At 43.5% G+C, this 25,916-nt stretch overlaps 2 protein-coding genes across 4 annotated transcripts in view; one reads left to right on the top strand and one right to left on the bottom strand.

Annotated features, from left to right (window-relative positions):
• Positions 1-20,546, top strand: part of LOC121003260 (transient receptor potential cation channel subfamily C member 4 associated protein) — a 36,157-nt gene extending 15,611 nt beyond the window's left edge. The window contains exons 4-19 of the mRNA XM_040434954.1: positions 3,795-3,852; positions 5,158-5,213; positions 7,825-7,953; positions 8,122-8,323; positions 8,467-8,655; positions 8,734-8,876; positions 10,617-10,748; positions 11,074-11,132; positions 11,696-11,797; positions 11,923-12,006; positions 13,067-13,157; positions 13,991-14,131; positions 15,173-15,284; positions 17,722-17,834; positions 18,068-18,274; positions 18,367-20,546. Of these exons, the coding sequence (XP_040290888.1) occupies positions 3,795-3,852; positions 5,158-5,213; positions 7,825-7,953; positions 8,122-8,323; positions 8,467-8,655; positions 8,734-8,876; positions 10,617-10,748; positions 11,074-11,132; positions 11,696-11,797; positions 11,923-12,006; positions 13,067-13,157; positions 13,991-14,131; positions 15,173-15,284; positions 17,722-17,834; positions 18,068-18,274; positions 18,367-18,504 (1,956 nt within the window). The 3' untranslated portion in view covers positions 18,505-20,546. The remainder of the gene's footprint in view (positions 1-3,794; positions 3,853-5,157; positions 5,214-7,824; positions 7,954-8,121; positions 8,324-8,466; positions 8,656-8,733; positions 8,877-10,616; positions 10,749-11,073; positions 11,133-11,695; positions 11,798-11,922; positions 12,007-13,066; positions 13,158-13,990; positions 14,132-15,172; positions 15,285-17,721; positions 17,835-18,067; positions 18,275-18,366) is intronic.
• A 1,643-nt stretch (positions 20,547-22,189) lies between these two features.
• The window catches only part of MYH7B (myosin heavy chain 7B), a 59,142-nt gene continuing 55,415 nt past the window's right edge, over positions 22,190-25,916 (bottom strand). For all 3 annotated transcript variants that reach the window (XM_040434952.1, XM_040434951.1, XM_040434953.1), the window contains one exon: positions 22,190-22,315. In XM_040434952.1, coding sequence (XP_040290886.1) covers positions 22,304-22,315 — 12 coding nt within the window. In that variant the 3' untranslated portion in view covers positions 22,190-22,303. The remainder of the gene's footprint in view (positions 22,316-25,916) is intronic.

The following is a 25,916-nucleotide window of genomic DNA, read 5'->3' as shown; positions in this document are numbered from 1 at the left end:
TTTTAGCTGTGAAGAAGAGGCATGTGATCTCTGCTGAGTCAAATTCAGTTTTGAGAACTGCAAAAGTAAACCAAGCATCTGTGATGATATCTTGTAGGCAGAGAAACTGCCCAATAATCTTACAAAAACCTCTGGAAGAGCATGACATTGTGAATGGACTAATGGAATTTATTTACCAAAAAAATTATACATATAGAAACCTAGAATGTGTCGGCAGATAAGAACCATTTGGCCCATCTAGTCTGCCCAGTATACTGAGTACTATGGATAGCCCCTGGCCCTATCTTATATGAAGGATGGCCTTATGCCTATCCCATGCATGCTTAAACCCCTTCACTGTATTTGCAGCTGCCACTTTTGCAGGAAGGCTATTCCATGCATCCACTACTCTCTCAGTAAAGTAATACTTCCTGATATTACTTTTAAACCTTTGCCCCTCTAATTTAAAACTATGTCCTCTTGTAGCAGTTTTTCTTCTTTTCAATATTCTCTCCTCTTTTACCTTGTTGATTCCCTTTATGTATTTAAAAGTTTCTATCATATCTCCTCTGTCTCGTCTTTTGTCCAAGCTATACATGTTAAGGTCCTTTTAATCTTTCCTGGTAAGTTTTATCCTGCAATCCATGTACCAGTTTAGTAGCTCTTCTCTGAACTCTCTCCAAAGTATCAATATCCTTCTGGAGATATGGTCTCCAGTACTGAGCACAATACTCCAAATGAGGTCTCACTAGTGCTCTGTAGAGCAGCATAAGCACTTCACTCTTTCTACTGGTAATTCCTCTCCCTATATACCCAAGCAATCTGCTAGCATTTCCTGCTGCTCTATGACATGGTCTGCCTACCTTTAAGTCTTCTGAAATAATGACCCCCTAAATCCCTTTCCTCAGATACTGAGGTTAGGACTGTATCACTGATTGTATATTCTGCTCTTGGGTTTTTACGCCCCAGGTGTGTTATCTTGCACGTTTGTATCAACATACAATTTTAGTTGCCAGATTTTTGACCATTCCTCTAGTTTTCCTAAATTCTTTTCCATTTGGTGTATCCCTCCAGGAACATCAACCCTGTTACAAATCTTTGTGTCATCAGCAAAAACACACCTTACCATCGCAGCCTTCTGCAATATATATTAAACAATATGGGTCCCAGAACAGATCCCTGAGGTACCCCACTGGTAACAAGACCTTGGTCTGAATATACTCCATTGACTACAACCCTCTGTTGTCTGTCCCTCAGCCACTGCCTAATCCATTCAACAATATGGGAGTCCACGTACAGCCTTTTTCTACATAATTAAAAAACTAATCTTTATTTAATGATGGAATAACCTTTTGGATGGTAATATATTTTCCTCAAAAAGCATTTTATATTAAAAAAAATCTGATTTAAATTAAAAACAGATTTAAAAAAAAAAAAAAAAAACATAGATTTTTATCTACCCTGAATTTTGATCTGGCAGTGTAATACTGCCACCGATTACCCGATGAACGAGCAAACGCTGGTTCATTGGGCAATCCATATTTTTAAGCTGATGAATCACTTGCCAGCTGCAGATCATGCCGTGTAATCACCATCTGCTGCCGGCAAGCAACTAGTCATTATGGGGTCTATGGTATAACGATTTCTCCTTCCCATACTCTGGAGGAGATCGCAGCATTTAATAGCAGCGGTCCCCTCTGCTAGCAAGCAGGCAATTGCCATGAAGGAACGCTTTCCTCCCGACAATCGCCTGGCTGATCAGTAAATGTAATACAGCCTTAACACAGAGAATGCTATCACTCACTGATAACTCTTCCCCTGTGTACAACTATCAGTGACCGACAGCTATCTCTGTATACACACTTACACAGGGAATGCTATCAATTACTGATGACGCCTCCCTGTGCACAACTGAACTCGGATCAACTCCGCTCCTCCTGCGCTATAACATGCTGCCTGTTGTGCGTCCGTTCCGTGCATTGGGGACTGCAACTTGCAGTCCCCAATGCACGGGCAACGTCCGTTGGGCGGCCGGATCGAAATCCAAATAACTTGAATGGATCCGTGATCTGTCCGCACTGCAAAAAAATAGAACATGTTCTATTTTTTTGCGGTGCGGAGGCATGGACAGAAACACCACGGAAGCACCCAAGTGAATGGTTCCGCATCACATGCGGGGTGCACACGGCCGGTGCCCTGTGTATTGCAAACCCGCCATATGTGGGCCGCAATACGGCCACGGGCGCACAACGGCCATGTGCATGAGGCCTAAGCCACATAATTTACTTTTAGCTAGCAGGATAGAAAATTAAAGCCGTGTGTTTAGAATAAATACCCGCAAACTAGATGGACCAGTTGTTAATTGTGTAGAAGTTGTCTTAGGCGCGAGCTGGTCAGCTTATGGAGCTTTTCTCCTACCTTCTATAATTTATGGTCACTAGTGAACATAGTTCTGGGTCTTCCTCGTGTAGTAAGAATTAATATTCATGGGCCATTTTGTTTGGCTTTTGTATCTGATAACCAACCGTTTACATTATTCCTGCTTCTGGGAAAAATATGAAGTGATATGTGCCAAACATACAAGTCCCAAGTATGAAAAAAATTGAATGTAAATGCTTCTGTTAATATTCTTATTGCTCATACTTTGCCCAATTCCCTAGGTTTTCAGAGATTTTCATATTGATAGCCTAATCCTGAGAAAAGGCTATCAATATGTGATTGGTGGAGATCTGACACCCAGCATCCCCGTCGATCAGCTGTTTTGAGGAGGCTGTGACACTCCTGAGAGTGAAGCGGCCTTCTCGCATCTTTCCAAGCACAGCGCCGTCCGTTGTATAGCGACTGTTCTTGGTATTGCAGCTCAGCCCAATTTACGTCAGTGGAACTGAGCCGTGCTAGACTATGCGACCGACAGGCCTAGGAATAGGCTGCAGCACACAGCTGATCAGCGGGGGTCCCAGGAGTCGGATCACATATTGATGGCCATCAATATCAAAATCTCAGAAAACCCCTTTCATTGTCTAAATAGCTTTCAGTGGACAATGTTTTTTTTTTTTTTTTGCTTTTTTTTAGGGTGGATGGAGTAGGTTTTAGCATTAAGTCTTCACGTGTTTAATCAGTTCATCTCGAAAGTTACCGATTCTCAATGGCATAATAACAGTCAAAATTCTCATGCGCCGAATCACTGAACCCGGAAGCAATTTCTCCCGATTCCCCACATACACATGCATGCTCAGCCGAGCAGACATGTATTCTAGGGAGCAAGCCACTAACTCCCCTGAGAACAAAAGGCTTCAACATTAATGAAATCCTGATCCTTATCTTTCCTCGACATCTGGCAGCAGCGGATAATAGAGGCACCGCCATCCTCATTAGGCCCCTTTCAGACGAGCAGCGTGAGTATGCAACGGTGTTATCCAATGCCTTCTGGAACTGTAAGGGTTACATAGCATCATAAATCAATATAATGCTGTGTGACCCCATCAGTGCTGGGAGGCCAGGATGGGTGCTCTCCCCGAGTCCGATGCGTGGGACTTGCTCGTGTGAAAGGGGCCTTACACAGGCGGCCTGTGTCGCTGAAATCGGCTCCTTCAGCACCTTTTATGTGGCCAGCTTGAACAGTAACACCCCCTTCCCGGTCATCCACTACAGGCATGGTTTCTGAAAAGCTGTCCAAACAGATGTGTGTTGCACCATGTGATGTCTACATTGGATTCCGGGAAGCGGCACTAGAGCGCGTCCAGTGATATGACGGCCTTACAGAAATATAAGATCTTCTCTTTACCATTGCTGAGTAACCTTCTGTCTCCCCGCAGCTTCTAGTGGAGATACTCATGCGGCCGAGTCTCTTTCCTCAGAAGAAGAAACACAAAAGTGAGTTACTCATCTTACACACAAGAGCTGTGGATGTGACTGATCCGTGTCATTGGTGTAACTGTAGAGCTGCCCTGTTTTATGGTTTGTAAAGTCATCATAGGTGTTAGTCTGGGGGTGGGTAAAGGAGTTGTCTACTTTCCATAAACCTTCCTCATCTGTCCTCCTAAAGGGGCTTTTGAGGTTTTAAGGTGTTTTTATATTTTTTTGGAATCGCAAAGAAAATGATTATTTTAGTAAGAAACTCTCCAATTATGAATATCAGGGCAATAAAATGTAGCCACGTTACAAAAATGACTTGTGTAACATTCACCTTAGGGCCTCGTGCACACGGCCATATTGCGGCCCGCAAATGGTGGGTCGGCAATCCACGGCTGTGTGCACCACACATCACGGATGCGGACCCATTCACTTGAATAGGTCCGCAGTTCTGGAGATGCAGAACGGAGTCACGGAACACCAGAGTGCTTCCGTGGGGTTTCTTTCCGTTGTTCCGCACCGCAAATAAATGACACAGACCCATTCAAGTTGAATGGGTCCGGCCCGCTGCACGGATGTTGCCCGTGCATTGGGGACTGCAACAGCCGCACAACTGCCGTGTGCATGCGGCCTAAAAGTGATAGTAGGGGCCTGGGGGTAAGCTGCATGACACAACGCCGAAGGGTGAACCTGTTTCATGCACCACCCTCCTCAGGCTCTGCGCTGTGCAGAAGTGTATCCATTCAGATTGCCCCTTCATCACAAGGAAAGTACTTTGTGTCTGGGATTAGAAAACCATGGCTGCATTCTTCCGAAAACGGCACCATCCCTGTTCACGGGTGTCCGGTGTTGTAGCTCAGTTCCATTGGAGTGAAGGGGGATGAGCTGCAATACCAATGGGCAGGTATGAAGCTGCTTCTGGGCACAGCAACTATAAAGTGTACGGCGTGGCGCCTGGTATGCTGTCAGGAGGCCTCAGCACTCATCAGAATGGGGAGACCTTTCAAGCAGCTGATCAGCGGGGTGCTGGGAGTCGGGCCCCCCACCTCCCCTGATAGTTCATCAATATTGTACTCCCGGAAAACTCCTTTAGGCTAGGGTTACATGACGGCATAAGGGGTACGGCTACACAACGTCATTTATTGTAGGGATAGTCTATGGTGTTGCACTGTGACGGTGTCGCAGTATGTCGCAGTGTAACACCATAGACTATCATTACAATAAATGTCGCCGTGTATCCCTTGTCTTAACTGTCACTATAGCCTTAGTTGTGTCTGTCACCTTTTATGTGTAATGGAAATAATTTCTGAACGTTTTATGTTCCAGTTAGCGACGAGCTGATAAAGGACTGCCTGAGCATCCTGTACAACACCTGCATATGTGTAAGAAGCTTTTCCTTTCCTCATCTGATAAAAGAAGTGGTTGAGCGGTCTTTACGTCTTCCGTAAATCTGTGTATCTGGAGCAGGGCCGCCTTTTATAGTTCATGGCTCTGCTCCTATATTATGAAAGTGAAATTCTGAATGATTGGAGGGTGGATTGTGCAGATGGAATCCCAGCATGGCACCCATTACACTGTAAGGCTGTGACCTCTTTTATTTGTAATAACCTCTGTCCCTATTAGATATGGGGCACACCTATTAGTACGTGTCAAGACTGTAGTGTTGCTAAAGTGGATTTACCTGTTGCACATGAATTTGTCTGATAATTGTGGTGAGGAATCTATAAGACTCATCTCCATGGTTGTCCTCGCACTGTCTACTGTTGGCTTGACTAGTGATGATAGGGTTTAGATCAGGGTTGGCCAACCTGCGGATCTCCAGCTGTTGCAAGACTACAACTCCCAGGATGCAAAGACTGCCTACAGCTATCAGCCTACAGCAGGGAATGGTGGCCATCCCTGATCTAGATGTTTAGAGAACTTGTAGTGTCTGATTGGCTGAATCATATCTTGTATTGTGAAGTGGCAACCCCAATATACCTTAAAGGGAACCTGTCACTGGGATTTTGGGTATAGAGCTGAGGACATGGGTTGCTAGATGGCCGCTAGCACATCCGCAATACCCAGTCCCCATAGCTCTGTGTGCTTTTATTGTGTAAAAAACCCAATTTGATACATATGCAAATTACCCCGAGATGAGTCCTGTAGGTGAGATGAGTCAGGGACAGGACTCATCTCAGGTTAATTTGCATATGTATCAAATTGGGTTTTTTACACAATAAAAGCACACAGAGCTATGGGGACTGGGTATTCCGGATGTGCTAGCGGCCATCTAGCAGCCTATGTCCTCAGCTCTATACCCAAAATCCCGGTGACAGGTTCCCTTTAAAGCTGGTAGTCACAAATGATCTTCCACAGATGCCTCACCCTAGAGAATAGTGTCACATTTGTCTATTCGTACACCTTAGAGGTTATCTCATCTGAGACATTGGTGACATATCGCTAAGATATGACACCAATATCAGATAAGTGTTGGTCCCACCTCTGAGACCCGCACCTATCTCCAGAACAGGACCCACAGAGTGAGCGTAGAGCAGCTGTGCATGTGCGGTCACCCTCCATTCATTTCTGTGGGTCTGACACAAATAGCTAAGCACTGACGCTATCTCTGGCAGTCCTGATGAAGTGAACGGGGGGCGCACGTGCGTCCACTCATTTCTATGGGACTCCTGAAAATAGCCGAGCGAGCACGAAGTCCAATAGAAATGCACATGCGTGGTGTTCTCTCCTTCCCTTTTGGGGATCTATTTTAGAGATGTGCGGGTCTCAGAGTTGGGGCATGCACCTAACTGATTTTGATGGGATCATCCTAGCAATATGCCGTCAACGTCCCAGATGAAACGACCCCTTTAAATTGAGCTGATCTGCATCACCAGACAAGGGGCCAAAGTGATGCTGTGGAGTGAGAAGGAACGTAGCCATGGCTTAGTATAGGCTTAGCTGTTTTTCTTAGAGTTGTTTTTTTTAAAGGGTTTCTGTCACCAGAATTAACCCTATTAAACTAGCTGACATTAGGTTCAGCTGACATTAGTACAACGCTAACTAGCCTATTCCTACTTTTATCTATGTCCCCGTTACTCCAGAAATGTAACTTTTATAAAATGTAATTAGCCTCTAGGTGCAGGGGGGGCGTTGCCCCTTCTACTAGAGGCTCCGTTCTCCCACCTCTGGCCACGCCCTGCTACACTAGATTGACAGGGCCAGGCAGCCTTCACCGCCCTGTGCGCCGTTCAGTATTGGGCACAGACGCAGTGAGGAAGTCATCAGCCAGCGCGCGCCCTTCACTCACTGCGACTGCGCCCAATACTGAACGGGACGTCGCAGGTGAGATATTTACACAGCGGACATGGCCGGAGGTGGGAAAACGGGGCCTCTAGGAGCAGGAACAACGCCCCCCCCCTCCTGCTCCTAGAGGCTAATTAGCATATTGGTTTTATTTCTGGAGTAACGGGGGCATAGATAAAAGTAGGAATAGGCTAGTTAGGTTCAGCTGACATTACTACATCGCTTATGTCAGCTAGTTTAATAGGGTTAATTCTGGTGACAGAAACCCTTTAAGATTTTAGTTTTCAACGTGTTATTTATGTCATCAGGTCAAAGACCAAATACATAAAAGGTTTAACATGGACAAAAAAGGTATTACTCTCCATGAAAATCCACCCTCTGTTCTGGTGCCCCTGGTGGTGTCTGTTGCGGTCCTGCAAGGTGACTAGCCGCACATCATCGATGCACCCACTTACGGTCCGCCGGTTGGCTGCGGAGATCACGTGAAGTTGTCATCACTGCAGGACCGTGAGAGAGAACAGCAGGAGCACCGGAGTGGAGGTTAATTTTCCAGCTGAGTAATCATTTTAAAATGTCTCAAGCAACCCCCTTTAAATGTGAACCTTAAAGTCAAAGGTTGTGTTTTTCCGTTTCTCATATGTCGCCTTGCTCACTGCATCAGTATTTGCAGCACTAGAGTAACTCCCGTTTTTATTGGGGCTTCAATAGACAGAAGGTGTCACCAAGCGTCTGGCAGAACGGAATGACTTTGTGCTTTTCCTGTTCACACTCATGACCAACAAGAAGACCTTCCTGCAAACAGCAACCCTCATAGAGGACATCTTGGGCGTTAAAAAGGTATTAAGTGCTAGATGTGGGTCAGAGTGTAAGGGTTTCCAGTTTCCCTATATTTCATAAGCCAGAGAAGAGACGTGACTACCTACTGCACGTTTTCACATTTTCGATGCCTTGAGTATACAAGACGCCAGAAGTAGGTTTCAGCTTCAACATCCATTTGTTTCTCAGGAGATGATCCAGCTGGAAGATATTCCCAATCTTGGAAGTCTGGTGTCAAGCTTTGATCAGCAACAGCTAGCCAACTTCTGCAGGATACTCTCTGTCACCATATCCGAGCTGGATACAGGCAATGATGATAAGTACACCCTGCTCGCTAAAGACGCGCAACAGAAGAAGACCCAGAGTCCCTCCAGAGCAGAAATCAACCAAGGTGGGCCAAGTGCTGGGATTGAACACTGACTTGTGCTGGTCTTTGCTACTTTCACACTTGGGTGGAAATCTCTTCTTGTGAAGCGTTAATATGGATAAGAATAAGCTTTTCCCATTTTCATTATTTCTGTGTTTTATCCACAGCCACCCTCCTGAACATCCCAGGGTTTATTGAGCGATTATGCAAGCTTGCTATCCGTAAAGTCTCTGAATCTACAGGCACAACCACCTTCTTGCAGGAGCTGGAGGAGTGGTACACGTGGCTGGACAATGCCTTGGTATTAGATGCCTTGATGCGTGTGGCTCACGAGGAGACAGAGCAGAGTGGAACCGGTAATATAGGTTAGAAATCCGGTGCTATTCCATGGATGTTAGCCGCGAGCCGACGCTCAGTTGTTACCTGTCTTGTAGAATCCTCTGATGAGAGCGGCCTGGCCAATCCTTCTTCCAGGACGCAGCTGCCACAGTCCATGAAGATCATGCATGAAATCATGTACAAAGTAGAGGTTCTGTATGTGCTCTGTGTCCTGCTGATGGGGCGACAGAGGAATCAGGTCTGTCCATTTCTCCTTTATTTCTGGTTTATGTAGTGCCGTCTGTATTCCAGGCAGGGTTGTCTGGCTTACAAATCCCATTCCCAAATACCCCATTAGGAAAATGTGAGCTAATAGATTGAGGTTTCCTGGGGTCGGGACTAAAATGTATTCTCCACAACATATCTGTCGGTTATACGGACAGCTCATTTATGTAAATGGCTGTATAATGTTTTGTTTTCCCTATAGTAGCTACAAGATAATTGCATTCTTGCAAACGGTTTCCATTCTGTACAGTTGGGGGTCTCATAAGCATGACAGCCTGCGATCACCTAATCACAAAAAGGGGTTGTCCAGGTCAGGACGCCCACCATCCTCAGAGTGAAGGGATGCTGCACTAGTTAATGACCGTCAAATTGCTTTGGTGGGAGCCATCTCCTGCCAACCCTTTTGATCAGCAGAATGACACATAGGGCTATGGCTAGTACTGTCGTACAATACCAGGAACCACTGTCTATCCTGAAACTAAACAAGGAAGACAGGTTCCTTCACAGTGCTGAAGTCGCACTGGTCGAACAATTAAACATTGATGGGCAAACATTATCATAGGCCAAGTCCCAGATAAATCACTGGGCTCCGATCGGTTGCCATGATAGCCATGGTCCTTGTGAAGGTTCCCAGGCCTATCATGGCCAACTGCCTGGAAAGCCGTGTCTGAGGCTCTAAGACCGCCGGTCAGAATCCTATAGAATTCTATTGCTGTCTATGGGACACATGATCAGAAGATCACATGTTCAAGTCCCCTAAGGGGACTAGAAAAAAGTTTAAAAAAAAATATTAAACACATTAAATTTAATCACCCCATTTCTCACTTTTTACAAATAAAAAAATTCACATTAAAAAAATACACATGACATCCAAAAATGTCCGAACTATTAAAGTAGTTTTCTTGCGTGGTGAATGCAGTGATGGGGGGAAAAAAGAGAGAAATCTATGATTCACCATTTTTGGTCACCTTTTATAAAAAGTGATCAAAAAGTCATACTTACCCCAGAAATATACCAGTAAAATCTACAGCCCCCCACCTAAAAAAAACTTATACTGCTCTGTAGATGGAAATACAATGATATAGTTATGTGTATCAGAAAATGGTGATGCAAAAAAGATTTTATTATGTTTTACTTCTTTTAGAAAAAATAAAAATAAGAAGTGTACAAATTTGGTATTGTCGTAATCCTAGTGACCCACAGAATAAGGATGTCATATAATTTTGAACATATGAACACTATAATATCAAAACCCCAAAAACCTTTGTGGAATTGTGTTTGAGGGGAAAAAATGAAAACGCGAAAACTAAAATTGGCCCAATCCTTTAAAAGGTTAAAGGCCTATGCACAACAAGCAGATTTGCCTATGATAACCCCGCGAGCTGCAAACTTGCAGTTTTAAGACTCTTTTACGCCAAAAAGGTGGCATATTCAAATGATAAATGCGGCCCAATGTGGGGGTGGGGTTGGAAGTATTTAAAACAGGCATGCTCAACCTGCGGCCCTCCAGCTGTTGCAAAACTACAACAGCTGGAGGGCCGCAGGTTGAGCATGCCTGATTTAAAGCATCTTTAAAGTGCACCTTCATCTTGTCCTTAAACTTGATATGGAAGTACAGAGTGCCGCCCTGCAGTAACCATTTAATTTGTATGGCATGTTTTAAGTTTGAGGTTCTTTTCTATACCCGGTTGCATTTTCTTTTTTTGTCTAAAAGGTCCATAAGATGATAGCGGAGTTTAAATTGATTCCCGGGCTTAATAATCTCTTTGACAAGTTGATATGGAGAAAACATTCTGCGTCCACACTCGTTTTCCATGGCCACAACCAGAACTGCGACTGTAGTCCTGTAAGTACGAATATGACCACATTCTACCTTACTGATAGCTTGTCCAGGCACTTACTACTGCAGTCAGGATAACATGGAACCTACACAAGTGAAATAGACAGGTTTATAGAACTAGGGGGGCTCTACAGGTAAGACTAGAATAACTTCTCACGCTAATTTCAGGCGGAGTTGTATGGCGGAGCATAAATAAAATAAAAAATGTCATGGTTTATGGTCCCCTGCTTATCTGTATAGCTGTATAGTATTTATACAATATTGCCATCTTGTTTTTTTTTGTGTCCCTCTAATGTCATTGCTCATATATACAAATATTTTTATCTTTTAGGATATATCGCTTAAGATTCAGTTTTTGAGATTGCTCCAGAGTTTCAGTGACCATCACGAGTAAGTGGCAATAACGACATCACTTTTCTTTAAGTTGCCTTTCCACATTGTGTACAATGCTTTCTGCTGGATTAAAGATGGATGTCAACAGACCTTGCCAGTGTGCCATCTCGGCTCCAAGGCGTAAGAGATTTGCCCGTGTTGATCCTCCTGTATTCAACCAGCATTTGTAGCAATGGAGTTGCCAGGCAATACCTTCACCTCTGAAATATAGATTAGTGGGTGCACCATAAAGGTGCATTGATGTAATTTTCGAGCGCTAGACCAGGGAGTATAAGGCCCACTTTACACGGACAGGCAATCTGACTGTAACAAGCACCGGTTGATGGTTAGCGTCTGTATGTTTGGCTGATCGCGCGATTGTCTCGTCCCCGTATTGTGGTGCGTTATTGGCAGCAGCAAAAGACGTACATGGCCAGTGATCAGGAACAAGTATCGTTCACCCCATGTAAGTGGGCCTGTAATCACAGATCAGTGCCAAGGGGCCTCGCATGCCGCTCACAATCTGATGTGTATTGTAGTTGTTGAAATTCCTTTTTGATCTTGTTTTTTCACGATTACAGGAACAAATATTTGCTTCTGAACAGCCAAGAATTAAATGAGCTGAGTGCCATATCCCTAAAAGCAAATATCCCCGAGGTGGAGGCTGTGATGAATACAGATAGGTAACAGTTGTGTAATCCCGAATTATTGCTGATTTTAAAGATCTGGCTGAAGTCGGGCACAATCAAAAAGGTTTTAATGTGCCATAGTCCTCAAAACATTCTTGACAATTTCTTTCTGGTTTCAGGAGCTTAGTATGTGATGGGAAAAAGGGCTTATTAACCAGACTGCTGCAGGTGATGAAGAAGGAGCCACCAGAGTCTTCCTTCAGGTGCGCTTAGTATCAGTATGATATGACGGCCTCTGTCTTTACAGAAATGATCCTTTTTGTGAACCAGAAATGAAAAAAAAAAAATAATAATTACAGGCCCTCATCTCCCCTGACATAATGTTTGTGTTCAAGATATTTCTTGTGGACTATTGACGGAAACGGCACAGAGTTTGTAAGGGGTTATTCGGCTTGGTAATATTGTTGGTGGGCGTCCAGCTCTAGGCACGGTCACTGATCATCTGTTTGCAGGACCCGCGGCCCTCATGCATGTTTACATTGCTCTGCACTATGTTCATACTTTGCATATTTTAAGCGGCGGCTGTTCTGTTCTATAGTATTGCAGCCTTGTCTCATTCCAGTGACTAGAACGAGGCACAGCCACTACGAAAAGTACATTTACTAATCCTGTAGACACGGTAAACTTTTTTCTAAAGACGCGCCATTCATCACCAGAGCTCAGGCTGGATGATCAATTTGATGCAGGGCTAAACATGTATTTCTGACTTTATATCAACTATTTGTTGGCTTACTTTGCAACAGAATTTTGTGACCAATTTTTTGCACAAAATTTTGTTTTAGGCCACACCACTAAGCACACCCCTTGTTGCACTAGATGCATATATATATTTTTTAACTAGATGCAAAAAAAAGGATGCCCCACAATTTAGCGTATTTTAGGAGAAGATCTAGACAAAGTCCCATTAGTAAATACGAGCCATACTGCAGACTGATGTAAACATTGAAGAGGCTGCAGCCCTTGCATAAGTGCCTCTGCCAATTCCAACAGCTGATCAGTGAAGTGCCGGGAGTTGGACCCTCAGCGATCTGATATTGATGACCGATCCTGAGGATATTACAAACCTGAATGTCCCCTTTTCATTTTCGTGTGGTTTCTGTGCTCTAGCCGCTTCTGGTTTATACAAGTGATAACCTTGCAAGGAATGCATGTAATACAATCCCTTGATATGAGCCCTTAATTCAACAAGCGTACCGTAACGTATTGCTTCAAGACTAAGTGCACTTATTTATGTGTGGTCGATTTCATTATTGCTACCTGTAGGTTCTGGCAAGCCCGAGCTGTTGAAAGCTTCCTGCGTGGTGTGACGTCCTATGCCGACCAGATGTTTCTGTTAAAGAGAGGCCTGTTAGAGGTGGGTGTCATCAGTATACAGATCATACTGGGGTCATTCATGAAGCTAATGTAAAGGAAAGATAGATATATAAATAAAATATCACTGAACATGAAACCCCTAAAATTTTACTTTTAATAATAATATGGTAAAAGAACCAAACCCCAAAAACCTATATATACTATAAATATAAAGTAGATAGCTTAATATCTGAGGCCTACACTCAAGATACAACAGTCAGTGTAGTGCATACATCATATCAAAAAGCAGCAAGGCGCAGTAACCAGCATGACACCTGCACATTTGATAGAGCTTAGAGCAAGCAATTAAATAACCAGAGGTTGTTTGTTGTAAAACTCCCGGTTACTTGTCACCAGATAGTCTCCAAGTGTTAAAGGACTCACGGTTACTTTTCACCAAATGGTCTGTAGGTCAGCAACCCAAAAAAAAGGGGAGCGGAAGGTGTACTTTCTCTAAATAGTCCCTACTGGCTGTCCCTGCCTGAATGCAGAGCACCCACCCGATGCAAAACCCTCAAAGACCCTAGGTGTCCCTACTAGCTTAAACTCTTCCAGACGCGTTCCCCAAAAGGAGATATCCAAATGGTTCATCAGGGGACAGAAAACAGCTCTTAGTTGGTAAATAAGCGCTCCAGATGGTAAAAAAGACAAATGATGTGGGCACCAAGATAGTATCCTTGTAGTCAGTAGTCCAATGTAGGTCTCGCTTAGTTTTGCACTCGTTTTTGCAGTTGACCCTTTTACTGGTATATAACGTGTCTTTCTCGTTTTATAATCTGTATGAGAGGTTTCACTTACAGATAACAGTGTAACACAGTGTTTCTTTTTCCTTAGCACATCTTGTACTGCATTGTGGACAGTGAATGCAAATCTAGAGATGTCCTTCAGAGCTACTTTGACCTCCTTGGGGAGCTAATGAAATTCAACATAGATGCTTTCAAGAGATTTAACAAATACGTTAATAGTGAAGAAAAGGTAGGGGAAATGAATGGTGAATGTGGTTTTCCCTCATTCCTTGTTTGGGGTAAAACCTGCTGAAGATCTGGAAGTTGTCGTTTTAAAAGGGGATTTCTGCGATTTTTATACTGATGACCTATCCTCAGGATAGGTGATCAGATTGTGAGCGCCGCTGCCTTCTCGCGCTGTATATTGTATAGCGGCTGTGCTTGGTATTGCAGTCCAGCCCCATTCACTTGAATAAAGCTGAGCTTCTTCTAGGCCACATGAACCATGAACGTGACGTCATCGGCCTAGGAAAAGCAGAGCATGGCGCCCACAGGAGCGCCGCTGCCTTCTTAAACAGCTGATCGGCGGGAGTACCGGGTGTCAGATCCCCACCGATCAGATACTGCTGGATAGGTCATCAGTAAAGCAAATCTCTGAAAACCGGAATGTTGTGTACCTTACTGTTGGGTTTTATGCACATGACTGTATCTTGATTCTCTAACAAGGTTAGAGCTGTAATAGGGCTCTCATAGAAATGTTTGTGCCCCATAAAGTTCTAGGTGGTTTTTTTTTCTCTTCCTCATGTTTTTCTTTTTGTACCAGTGAGGAGAAGAATCATGGCCTCTTCTGTTACATGTGGTGTTAGTGTGATTCTCCCCTAGATGCACTCTTCCTCTTACACATTGCAGTGCACACACACCATACCTTGGTACTCGGCCTGCCTACAGCTCTGTAATACGGAACTGCGTGTGCAGAGTAGTAGTTATTGTCAGTATTTGGCCTCATGCACCCGACCGTTTTTCGGGTCCGCATCCGAGCCGCAGTTTTTGCGGCTCGGGTGCAGACCCATTCACTTCAATGGGGCCGCAAAATATGCGTTTTGCGGACAAGAATAGACATTTCTAGAATGGGACGCCTGTTCCGTTCCGCAAATTGCCGAAGGCACGCAGGAGGCTTCCATTTTTTTGCGGATCCGTGGTTTGCGGACCGCAAAAAACGGAACGGTCGTGTGCTTGAGGCCTTTGCCTATTTTCTTCCTGCAGCAATTCATGGATTTCTTTTCTGCTTTAGTTCCAGATTTTCCTGAACCAGATCAACAGCTCCTTAGTGGACTCCAACATGCTAGTGAGATGCATTGCATTGTCTTTGGATCGGTTTGAAAACCAGTCAGATGATATCAAAGGTGAAGATCATTAGAAGTCTTAACTCCATCTAGATGGTATTAATGATACACCTCTACAAAGTTGAGCATCAGCTAATATCCAGATTAACCACCATGAGATTGCCCCTCATCAGTGCAGAGCAGAGAGTACTGGCTGAGAGGCCTAAGTCAGGATTAAGGCAGTAAGTACACTCTGCTCTGCACTGATGAAGAACAATCGCCCCGCAGCAGCTGTCTGCAGTTGAGATGTTGGCTTATTTAATATCAGTCATGTCTCAAGGACTATTTAAAGGGTCGAACATTGGCTTGTAGGATAATTGCCTTACATCTGGTGGCATTAGAGGTGGGGCTTGTTAAGAGCTCATTTGCATCCCTTTCTTCCTAGAATTCCTGAGGAGCATGTATGTATGTTTAACACACGTCTGGTAGCACCCTGGTTCATTTTGGTGGTGAGCTGCTCCACTGTAGCGTGTCAGTCAGTCCGCCCTCTCTTACCTTCTTGCACGTGGTGCTCCGCTGTTTCCATGTTGCTTATTTGCAACGGAGTCATGTGTCCACTCACAATACACTTTCACCACAGCAGCACGTGAACAGTTCACAAGCTGCACGGTTTCAGAAATACTGCTGCCCTGCACCCGAAAGTCAATAATGATCCCTTTATGCAGCTCTAAAAAATCGCCCCTTTTACCCATGACCGCAGTGAGAGATCTGTGTTCAGACTATCGCACACCTTATATACCCACCAAGCCAGCTCACAACATGTGACTTCCTTCATGAGCTACCCTGCCGACGTTGAAACTGGGAAGTGGTCATGATAATGTGACTCGACTGTGTGCGTATATACAGCAGAGGTTTACATACACTATATAAAAAAACACATATGCATGTTTTTCTCAATATCGGACATGAAATCAGAATAAACCTTTCCTGTTTTTGGTCAATTAGGATTACCATAATTATTATTATTTGCCAGAGTAAAGAGAGAGAGAATGTTTTAAGGCATTTTTATTACTTTCTGCAATGTCAAATTCTGGACTGCCCATTTGATGATGTCATGTTTTTGGAAGCTTCTGTTAGGTTTGTTGGCAACATCTGGGTTAATTAGAGACACACCTGTGGATGTATTTAAATGCACACCTGAAACACACTGCTTCTTTGTGTAGCATCTTGGGAAAGTCTAAAGAAATCAGCCAAGATATCAGGAAGAGAATTGTGGACTTGCACAAGTCTGGCTCAACCTTGGGTGCAATTTCAAGATACCTGAAGGTGCCTCGTTCATCTGTACAAACAATTATACGCAAGTACAAACAAGATGGGAATGTCCAGCCATCATACCGTTTAGGAAGGAGACGGGTTCTGTGTCCCAGAGATGAACGTGCTTTGGTCCGACATGTGCATATCAACCCAAGAACAATAGCAAAAGACCTTGTGAAGATGATGGCGGAAGCTGCTAAGATTGTCAATATCCACAGAGAAACGAGTACTGTATCAACATGGGCTGAAAGGCCACTCTGCCAGGAAGAAGCCATTACTCCAAAAGAAACTTAAAAAAAAGTCAGATTAATGTTTGAAATGCACACAGGGACAAAGACCTACATTTTTGGAGACATGTCCTGTGGTCTGACGAAACAAAAAGGTAACTTTTTGACCATAATGACCATCCTTACGTTTGGAGGAAAAGGGGAGAAGCTTGGAAGCCTAAGAACACCATCCCAACTGTGAAACACGGGGGTGGCAGCATCATGTTGTGGGGTTGTTTTGCACTTCACAAAATAGATGGCATCATGAGGAAAGAAGATTATGTGGAAATACTGAAGCAACATCTCAATACATCAGCCAGGAAGTTAAAGCTTGGGCGGAAATGTGTCTTCCAAATGGACAATGACTCGAAGCATACTGCCAGACTGGTTACAAAGTGGCTTAAGGATAACTAAGTCAATGTTTTTGGAGTGGTCACCACAAAGCCCTGATCTCAATCCTATTGAAAATTTATGGGAAAAAACTGAAAAGGCAGGTTGCGAGCAAGGCGACCAACAAACATGGCTCAGTTACACTAGTTTTGTCAGGAGGAATGGGCCCAAATTCCGACCAACTATTGTGAGAAGCTTGTGGAAGGATATCTAAAACGCTTGACTCGTCATATAGTTTAAGGGCAATGGTACCAAATATTAATGAAATGTATGTCAACTTTTGACTTTGCAGAAAGTAATAAAAATGTGTTAAAACATTCTATATATATATATATATATATATATATATATATATATATAATTATTATTGCGCCATTCATTCCATAGCGCTGTACATATGATAAGAGGTGCACATACATAATATCTATATCTCTATATCTCTATATATATATATATCTCTCTATCCTTCATAAGCTATGCACTGCAGACATTGAAATATGTTTTCATTGAGAGTAATTTTAATTTCTACATGTATTTTCCCTTTTCAGTGGCTCAAGTTCTTTCTGAATGTCGGTTGTTGTCCTATATGATTCAGGGATCTGTGCGAATGTCCTTCCTCTTCCGGCTGGTTAACATAATTCATGTGCAGACACTGACCCAGGTAAGTCTACGGCGGCCTAGAGGTATTCAGGTTCTATAGATCTGCACAGAGTATCGGCTCTACGTTTTCCATGGTTTTCATCTACTTGCAGAAGAACATCTTCTGAATTGGTAGAGGTTACAGTTTATCCCACAATTCCTGCCCTCGTTAACCATTCCTCAGCATCTGATAATAAAATGTTGGGCTCCTGTTGCCCCGCTGTTTAATATATGGGATCTGCTTTCATTGAACAGGAGAATGTCAGCTGTTTGAATACCAGCCTTGTTATCTTAATGCTGGCCCGAAGGAAAGGCCGACTACCATGCTACCTTCAGACCATCAGAGACATGGAGTGTATGGAGAAGTACCCGGGGTTCATCCTCAACAACTTTCACAGTCTCCTGCGATTCTGGCAACAGCATTACCTCAACAAGGATAAGGACAGCACTTGTTTAGAAAATGTGAGCGCAGAAGTTCCTTATTTTGGGGGGAGGGGGGTTACCGGAAGATGTTATGTCATAATACTATATTTCATCTCTACTTTCTCTTCCAGAGTTCTTGTATCAATTTCAGCTACTGGAAAGAGACTGTATCTGTACTGTTAAACCCAGACAGGACATCGCCATGTGCCATAGTAAGCTACATAGAAGAGGCATATATGGATGTGGATAAAGAATTCCTGGAGGACTAACCCTAGCTGGCAGCTTGCTGTATGGACAGATACCAGCTGGTATTTCGGGTATCCAGGGGGCTTTCTGCGTGCAGCGTTCCTCGGTTGTTGATTGCACCAAGGAGGCAATGTGCCCAGCAGTAACCATTGATGCCACACTCCCGGATACATTAAATCTGTGCAATACATTCAGGGACGTCATCAATTAATTTTACGTTTCGGTTTTTATTTCTTTTTGACTAAAGGTTTTAATTTTTCCATTTCCTTCCTCGCTTGTGCCGTTCGTACATAATGATAAACCTCGTCAATTTGATTATTCCTCTTTTTTTTTATTTTTTATGAAATGGTTGTTGTGAAAAGGACAAAAGTTGAACACTGTAGTCATCAAGGACTCTTCTCTCTGTCGACTTGTTGTCTTCCCATTCCCACCGGGCTGCGGGAACCCAGCAATAATAGAACGATGCAGCAAACGGCAAAAACCTCCATAACCTTATTTATGATCCGAATAAATGTCTAGCTGACAGGGGTGGTCAATGGGTTCTTGTTTTAATCTCCATATGACAGAAATGAAATAATAGTGGGGGGGGGACTCCATTTTACTGTAACATGTCTGTTTTCTTATCAGATTTGGGAGGTTTTAATTGAATACTGAGCCCCCCTATTTCTATCGATCACCCCACCGTTTTTATTTGCCATTGTTACCAGGATTTTAGTGTGACATTTCACTAACGAGCAAGAAATCTCTCACTGCTGTGTTAACACTCAGGAACGTTGACGTCAATACATGGATTTATTTTTTTGCGCTTTAACATATTGTGACTGTAATTTTTAGCTGCATTTTCTCTCTAGCAGAAGGCTTATGTTACACATTCTATACCTTTATCTAAAGATCTTGATTTTAACATAGGGTGGCTTTTATCACTTGACGTGGAGCAGGGGACCCTGTACATTTTCCTGCTGTGGTCTTGATCTGAATGTACGCCTGTATTTTTTTTTATTTTTTATTATTATTATTATTTGTATTAATTGTATTGCAGAGGTCCACTAATCACCAGGCTGTTTTACTGTCAACGAAGTGCAATTCTACACAGCCGTATCTGAGGTCATTATGGCTCATCTCCACCTCTGCTTCCCCACCCTCCAGTGGGATTTAAAGGGAATGTGTCATCAGTAAGAACCCGTTGTTTAAATCACATTTTCATCTTAAACATTTTTTTTTAGAATCATTTGGAGCTTTTTTAAATGTTTCATGTCATTATCTATATTATTTTTTTTATTATTTTTAAAAAATATATATAATCCTGCAATTTTCATACTGGCCACTAGGTCTGATAATGGCTCATGATTTCCTGTTCTGCACAGGTAAGGTCACTTTTCAGTAGCTATTTCATCATCAGGCAGAATTACAGTAAGTCTCACCTCTGTATAGATAACCAAGGGTCCACCATTGACAATAGAGGAATAGATCCGTTTATCTACAATCTCTTGACTTCTGTGCTTGGAAAACTCTCCCATAGAAGTCAATGGGGTCAACTTTTGTCCATTGTGTCTATGGCCCATGTGGCTGCTCTCAGGGAGTCTTAACATATTATAGGCCTAGTGGCCAGTGTGAAAACTGTAAGACATTAGTTTTGTCTTTGTTTTTTTTTTTTTTTTGTTTTTTTATATAGATAGTGACAGATTTTTTTTTTTTTTTATATTTTAAGAAAAAAAGTGTAACATAAAAACTTAATTTAAATAGTTGATTTTCTGATGGCACATTCCCTTTAAGAACATACCAGTCTTCTAGGCATTTGTACTTGGTGTTGGTAATACAGGTGGAGACCTAGATCTCAAATATTTCTGTGTAAATGTGTCTTTTGGTTATAGGTTTTTAAGCTTCAGTGTTTGATAATATGAAATCCCTCCATTCTATTTTTTCCAATCCCCTTCCCCCTCTTTGATCAGTAACCTCCCATAGGTCACTCTATGACCAGGAACAATGTTACCACACAAAGTCTTAGAATTTTTTTTTGTTTATGATATGAATAATTTGGGTTATTTGCAAAAAAAAAACTAACAAACGGAGATATCGTCCCAGTTACTGTACAACGGCAATTGATGTTGATGTGGTTTGACCTTCCTACAATGGCGACCATTGGCGGTGGGTTACTGTGTAATGTTTGGTGAGCCCTGCAGTGTGCGAGGCCCTTCTGATGACTTCTATTAATGTTTTATAAACATTCTGTCCATCCGCTGAGGGTCCGCACATTCACATTTCACCCTCTCTTCCTCATGTTTACGTCTTCTTTCCGGACCCAGGTATTTGTTTGATATATAAATATATATATAGAGAGATTACTTGTGACTTAGAACTGGTGTAAATAAAGAGATGCTTCTAATTTAAATGTTTAACTCGTCTATGTCTTCATTTTTGTCCTTTGTCATAATTATTCTGACATTTAAAGGGGTTGGCTACTTGTGACAAGTGTGTTTTCTAAGATGCGTACATAGCAATTACTAATATATCCGTTGTGAAAATTCTGCCATTTTCTGTATTCCATAAGGTATGCCCCCTTGTTTGCCAAGTCCTTTGCGCTGTCCACACCGAGGTCCTGTCCATAAAATGGCCGCTGATGGATAGTCATGTGACCGGATAAATTGCTCAAATACACTGTCCCTGACATCTGCGCTTGCACTGTTTAGGGCAGTAGTAGTGTGTTAGAATGGAGGAGGCGGAGTGATGTGCCCGGTCACATGACCCTCCATCAGCAGCCATCTTGTGGACAGGACAGAAGACTTGCCCAAGAATGGGGCACGGCTTATGAAATATAGCAAATGGCACACAATATCAACAAAGTCTATGTTAGTAAATGCCTTATAGTCATCTACAGACACATTGGTCACAAGTGGCCAACCCCTTCAAACAAATCCAAGGCTTGTCCTACAGATCCCAGGCTCATTACCGCTATGGAAATCATGGTTAGTGTTGATACTAAAGCTGAATTTTTTTTGCACACTTCCCTGTTTTATGCCATTTTATTTTTTATTTTTTGCAAAAAGAAAAAAAAAAAAAGTATAACTCGGGATGTGTGAATACACCCAGGGCTATGGGTATATATTCATTCACTCGGTGATCATCACAGTGCCCACTTATTTTGCTTCCTGCTTCTGGGAATCGTTAGGGAAAACAATTATGGTCGCCCAAACCACTTTCACAAGGAATATATAATTATGCTTTCCTCCATTCTTGGGCTACCTGCACAGGTTTCAAAACAGATAATCTGTGCGTTTCCGCACCAAAAACTGCACGTGTTACTTGCAGTTTTTGATGCGGATGTTCTGCAGTTCTCATCCTAGGGTGAAATTTGCACAAATAATTGAAATATTGCACTTCAGGATCCGCACAGGAGGTCAATTTTCGCACGTAAAAAAAAAGCATACATTACACTACACTATAATCTGTGCGTAAAAACCACACACTCCTCACCCTTGGGTGGTAATATCGCTTGGTTATGGAGGGTCACACCGCATCCCTCTCCCATACTTTTCAGTAGTGTTTGCCATTCAGGAGAAGAATTGACCGGTATCCGTATTGGGGTTTTTTAAGGAATTCTTGACCACAAAGCACAACACTATTGCTTGTGACTGGTTTTGTTTTAGGTTACGGGTATCTGCATGATATTCTATTCTTTGAGCTTTCTCCATAAAATAACAGATGCCAGTCTTTGTGCCTCAGTAGATTTTATTAGCTGACTAGGGGTGGGATGTGATCAGAGACGGGGAGGATCAGGCACAGCTGTTGCAGCTGTCCGGGAAGCCATTGTAGTATCTGGTCTGTTCATTCTTCATGCTGTCATGATAAAAAAAAAAAAAAAGAAATGTTAATTTTACACAGAGCACAACACTTGTGCTTCTCAGATTCGGTTTAGATGCTTTATGTAAGGCTACATTAAAATCTGCGCTTATTTCCCTTATTCTGATCCTTTAGACCTCTTTCACATGAGCAGTACGGATTCTCTCAGTATCCGTTTTTAATGTGTTTTTTCCCACACGTGAAAAAAACCTGATAATCTACATCTACCAATCATCGGCGAAAAGCGCATTTCATCCAGATGCAATCTGTTTTTCACTGAAGCTCCATTCACTTCTATGGAACTAGAGCGTTGTGAAAACACAGAATATGGCCTCATTCACACGACAGTTCTGGTCCGCATCCGAGCCGCAGTTTTTGCGGCTTGTGTGCGGACCTATTCACTTCAATGGGGCCGCAAATGATGTGGACAGCACTCCATGTGCTGTCCACATCCGTTGCTCCGTTTTGTGGCCCCGCAAAAAAAATATAGCATGTCCTGTTCTTGTCCGTTTTGCCGACAAGAATAGGCATTTCTACAATGGGCCGCCTGCTCTCATGCACACGGGCGGCTTCCCTGTTTTGCGGACCGCAAAAAGCGGAACGGTCGTGTGCATGAGGCCTATATAGAATATTCAGCTATTTCTTTTTTTCCCTGAAAGTGCACAGACCCATTGAAATAAATGGGTCAGGATTCAGTCTGGGTGCGATCAGTTTGCTTCACGCATTGAACCCTGGCAGAAAACCCGCTTGTGTGAAAGAGAGGTCTCATAGGAGCTGAAGAAAGACTATAACAGAAGTACCGGATTTGGCACATAAATAATAGGAACGGAGTGGAAGAGATCCCATTCGCTATAATGGGATACGTTAGGTTTCCGTTCAGAAGAAGTTTTTTTTTTTTTTTTTTTTTTCAGCTGATTAAAAAGGCATGCAGGACTTTCTCTCCTTTATTTTTAATGAATTCTGGGATGGAAACCCAACTCTAACGCAGATGTGACAGCAGTCTATTGCTATTCTTCACTTTCTTAAATGTTTAATAGTAAAATCTTACAAAAGGCAAAATCCTTAGGTACCGCTAAATAGAGGAGCCAATATTGTGTGCTTGGGTTTCATGCATAAGACCCTAAGTGTTTTTGCAGTCTGCAAACCACGTCTCCGCAAAACAGATACTGGTCATGCTGCAGAAGGTAGGACATGATCTGAAGTCAATGGGTCCGCGCCGTGATGCAGCTTGCAAACGGCCGGTATCCGTGTTTTGTAAGTCCCCAGTTTGCAGACCACAAAATACTTGCGGTTGAGAGCATGAGGCCTTAGTTTAAAGGAACACTCTGGGCAGAACAGATACAATAATGCAGGTTGGAGAGATTCTCGTCTGTCTCAAGCCCTGCTCTATGTATAACAAAGCATGTGCCCAAGTTGTTCTGCTAAAAGGGGTTTTCTTTATCAGCGACAACTCTTTTCAGAATGCAGCCGATCACCCCAGGTCCCACTCCCAGCCTCTCTAGCCAACTGCTGATTTTTCTAGAGAAGCAACGGCGAGCCAGGTATGCCACTGCAGGGCATGGCGGCCATTTAGACAGCAGCCCTTGTAATACAAGGATGGACAGCTCAAGTCTGCCAGAAAGCAAGTCGCACTTATAGAGTGGCTCTGTATTATAGCTTAGAGGGGGTCATGAGCAGGAGACCGCCATCTCTATGATATCCATATGTGATGATGGAGCTTATGCACAGGGGTTGTCTTCATAATAGATCCCCCATATATATAAATAAATGTAAATCAGCCTGGTAAGGGGGGGTTCTGGAGCCCAGCCACGCCCCCCTGTGAAGGACCCCAGCAACGCCTGTATCCAGGAATCTCCTCCTTGCTCATAAAATCAGATCGCCGTAAGCTTGCGTATGTGCAGTGTCGGCATAGTGTTCCTTTCCTGTTCTGGCATCAGCACAGGAATAAAGGGAACACTTAAACAACACAATGTAACTCCAAGTCAATCACACTTCTGTGAAATCAAACTGTCCACTTAGGAAACAACACTGAGTGACAATCAATTTCACATGCTGTTGTGCAAATGGGATAGACAACTGGTGGAAATTATAGGCAATTAGCAAGACACCCCCAATAAAGGAGTGGTGCTGCAGGTGGTGACCACAGACCACTTCTCAGTTCCTATGCTTCCTGGCTGATGTTTTGGTCACTTTTGAATGCTGGCAGTGCTTTCACTCTAGTGGTAGCATGAGACGGAGTCTACAACCCACACAAGGGGCTCAGGTAGTGCAGCTTATCCAGGATGGCACATCAATGCGAGCTGTGGCAAGAAGGTTTGCTGTGTCTGTCAGCGTAGTGTCCAGAGCATGGAGGCGCTACCAGGAGACAGGCCAGTACATCAGGAGACGTGGAGGAGGCCGTAGGAGGGCAACAACCCAGCAGCAGGACCACTATCTCCGCCTTTGTGCAAGGAGGAGCACTGCCAGAGCCCTGCAAAATGGCCTCCAGCAGGCCACAAATGTGCATGTGTCTGCTCAAATGGTCAGAAACAGACTCCATGAGGGTGATATGAGGGCCCGATGTCCACAGGTGGGGGTTGTGCTTACAGCCCAACACCGTGCAGGACGTTTGGCATTTTCCAGAGAACACCAAGATTGGCAAATTCGCCACTGGCGCCCTGTGCTCTTCACAGATGAAAGCAGGTTCACACTGAGCACATGTGACAGACGTGAAAGAGTCTGGAGACGCCTTGGAGAACGTTCTGCTGCCTGCAACATCCTCCAGCATGACCGGTTTGGCATTGGGTCAGTAATGGTGTGGGGTGGCATTTCTTTGGAGGGCCGCACAGCCCTCCATGTGCTCGCCAGAGGTAGCCTGACTGCCATTAGGTACCGAGATGAGATCCTCAGACCCCTTGTGAGACCATATGCTGGTGCGGTTGGCCCCGGGTTCCTCCTAATGCAAGACAATGCTAGACCTCATGTGGCTGGAGTGTGTCAGCAGTTCCTGCAAGACGAAGGCATTGATGCTATGGACTGGCCCGCCCGTTCCCCAGACCTGAATCCAATTGAGCACATCTGGGACATCATGTCTCGCTCTATCCACCAACGTCACATTGCACCACAGACTGTCCAGGAGTTGGCAGATGCTTTAGTCCAGGTCTGGGAGGAGATCCCTCAGGAGACCGTCCGCCACCTCATCAGGAGCATGCACAGGCGTTGTAGGGAGGTCATACAGGCACGTGGAGGCCACACACACTACTGAGCCTCATTTTGACTTGTTTTAAGGAAATTACATCAAAGTTGGATCAGCCTGTAGTGTGTTTTTCCACTTTAATTTTGAGTGTGACTCCAAATCCAGACCTCCATGGGTTGAAAAATTTGATTTCCATTTTTTTATTTTTGTGTGATTTTGTTGTCAGCACATTCAACTATGTAAAGAACAAAGTATTTCAGAAGAATATTTAATTAATTCAGATCTAGGATGTGTTATTTTTGTGTTCCCTTTATTTTTTTGAGCAGTGTATATTAGAGCTATGGGACAGGTATATTGCGGTGATCTAGCCATGCATGTCTGCATCTCTAAAAAGAGGTGACAGAATCCCTTTAAGGAAGGGGG

This window comes from Bufo bufo, chromosome 6, assembly GCF_905171765.1.
Source record: "Bufo bufo chromosome 6, aBufBuf1.1, whole genome shotgun sequence".
NCBI classification, from domain to species: domain Eukaryota; kingdom Metazoa; phylum Chordata; class Amphibia; order Anura; family Bufonidae; genus Bufo; species Bufo bufo.
This window is presented reverse-complemented; position numbering and strand designations above follow the sequence as displayed.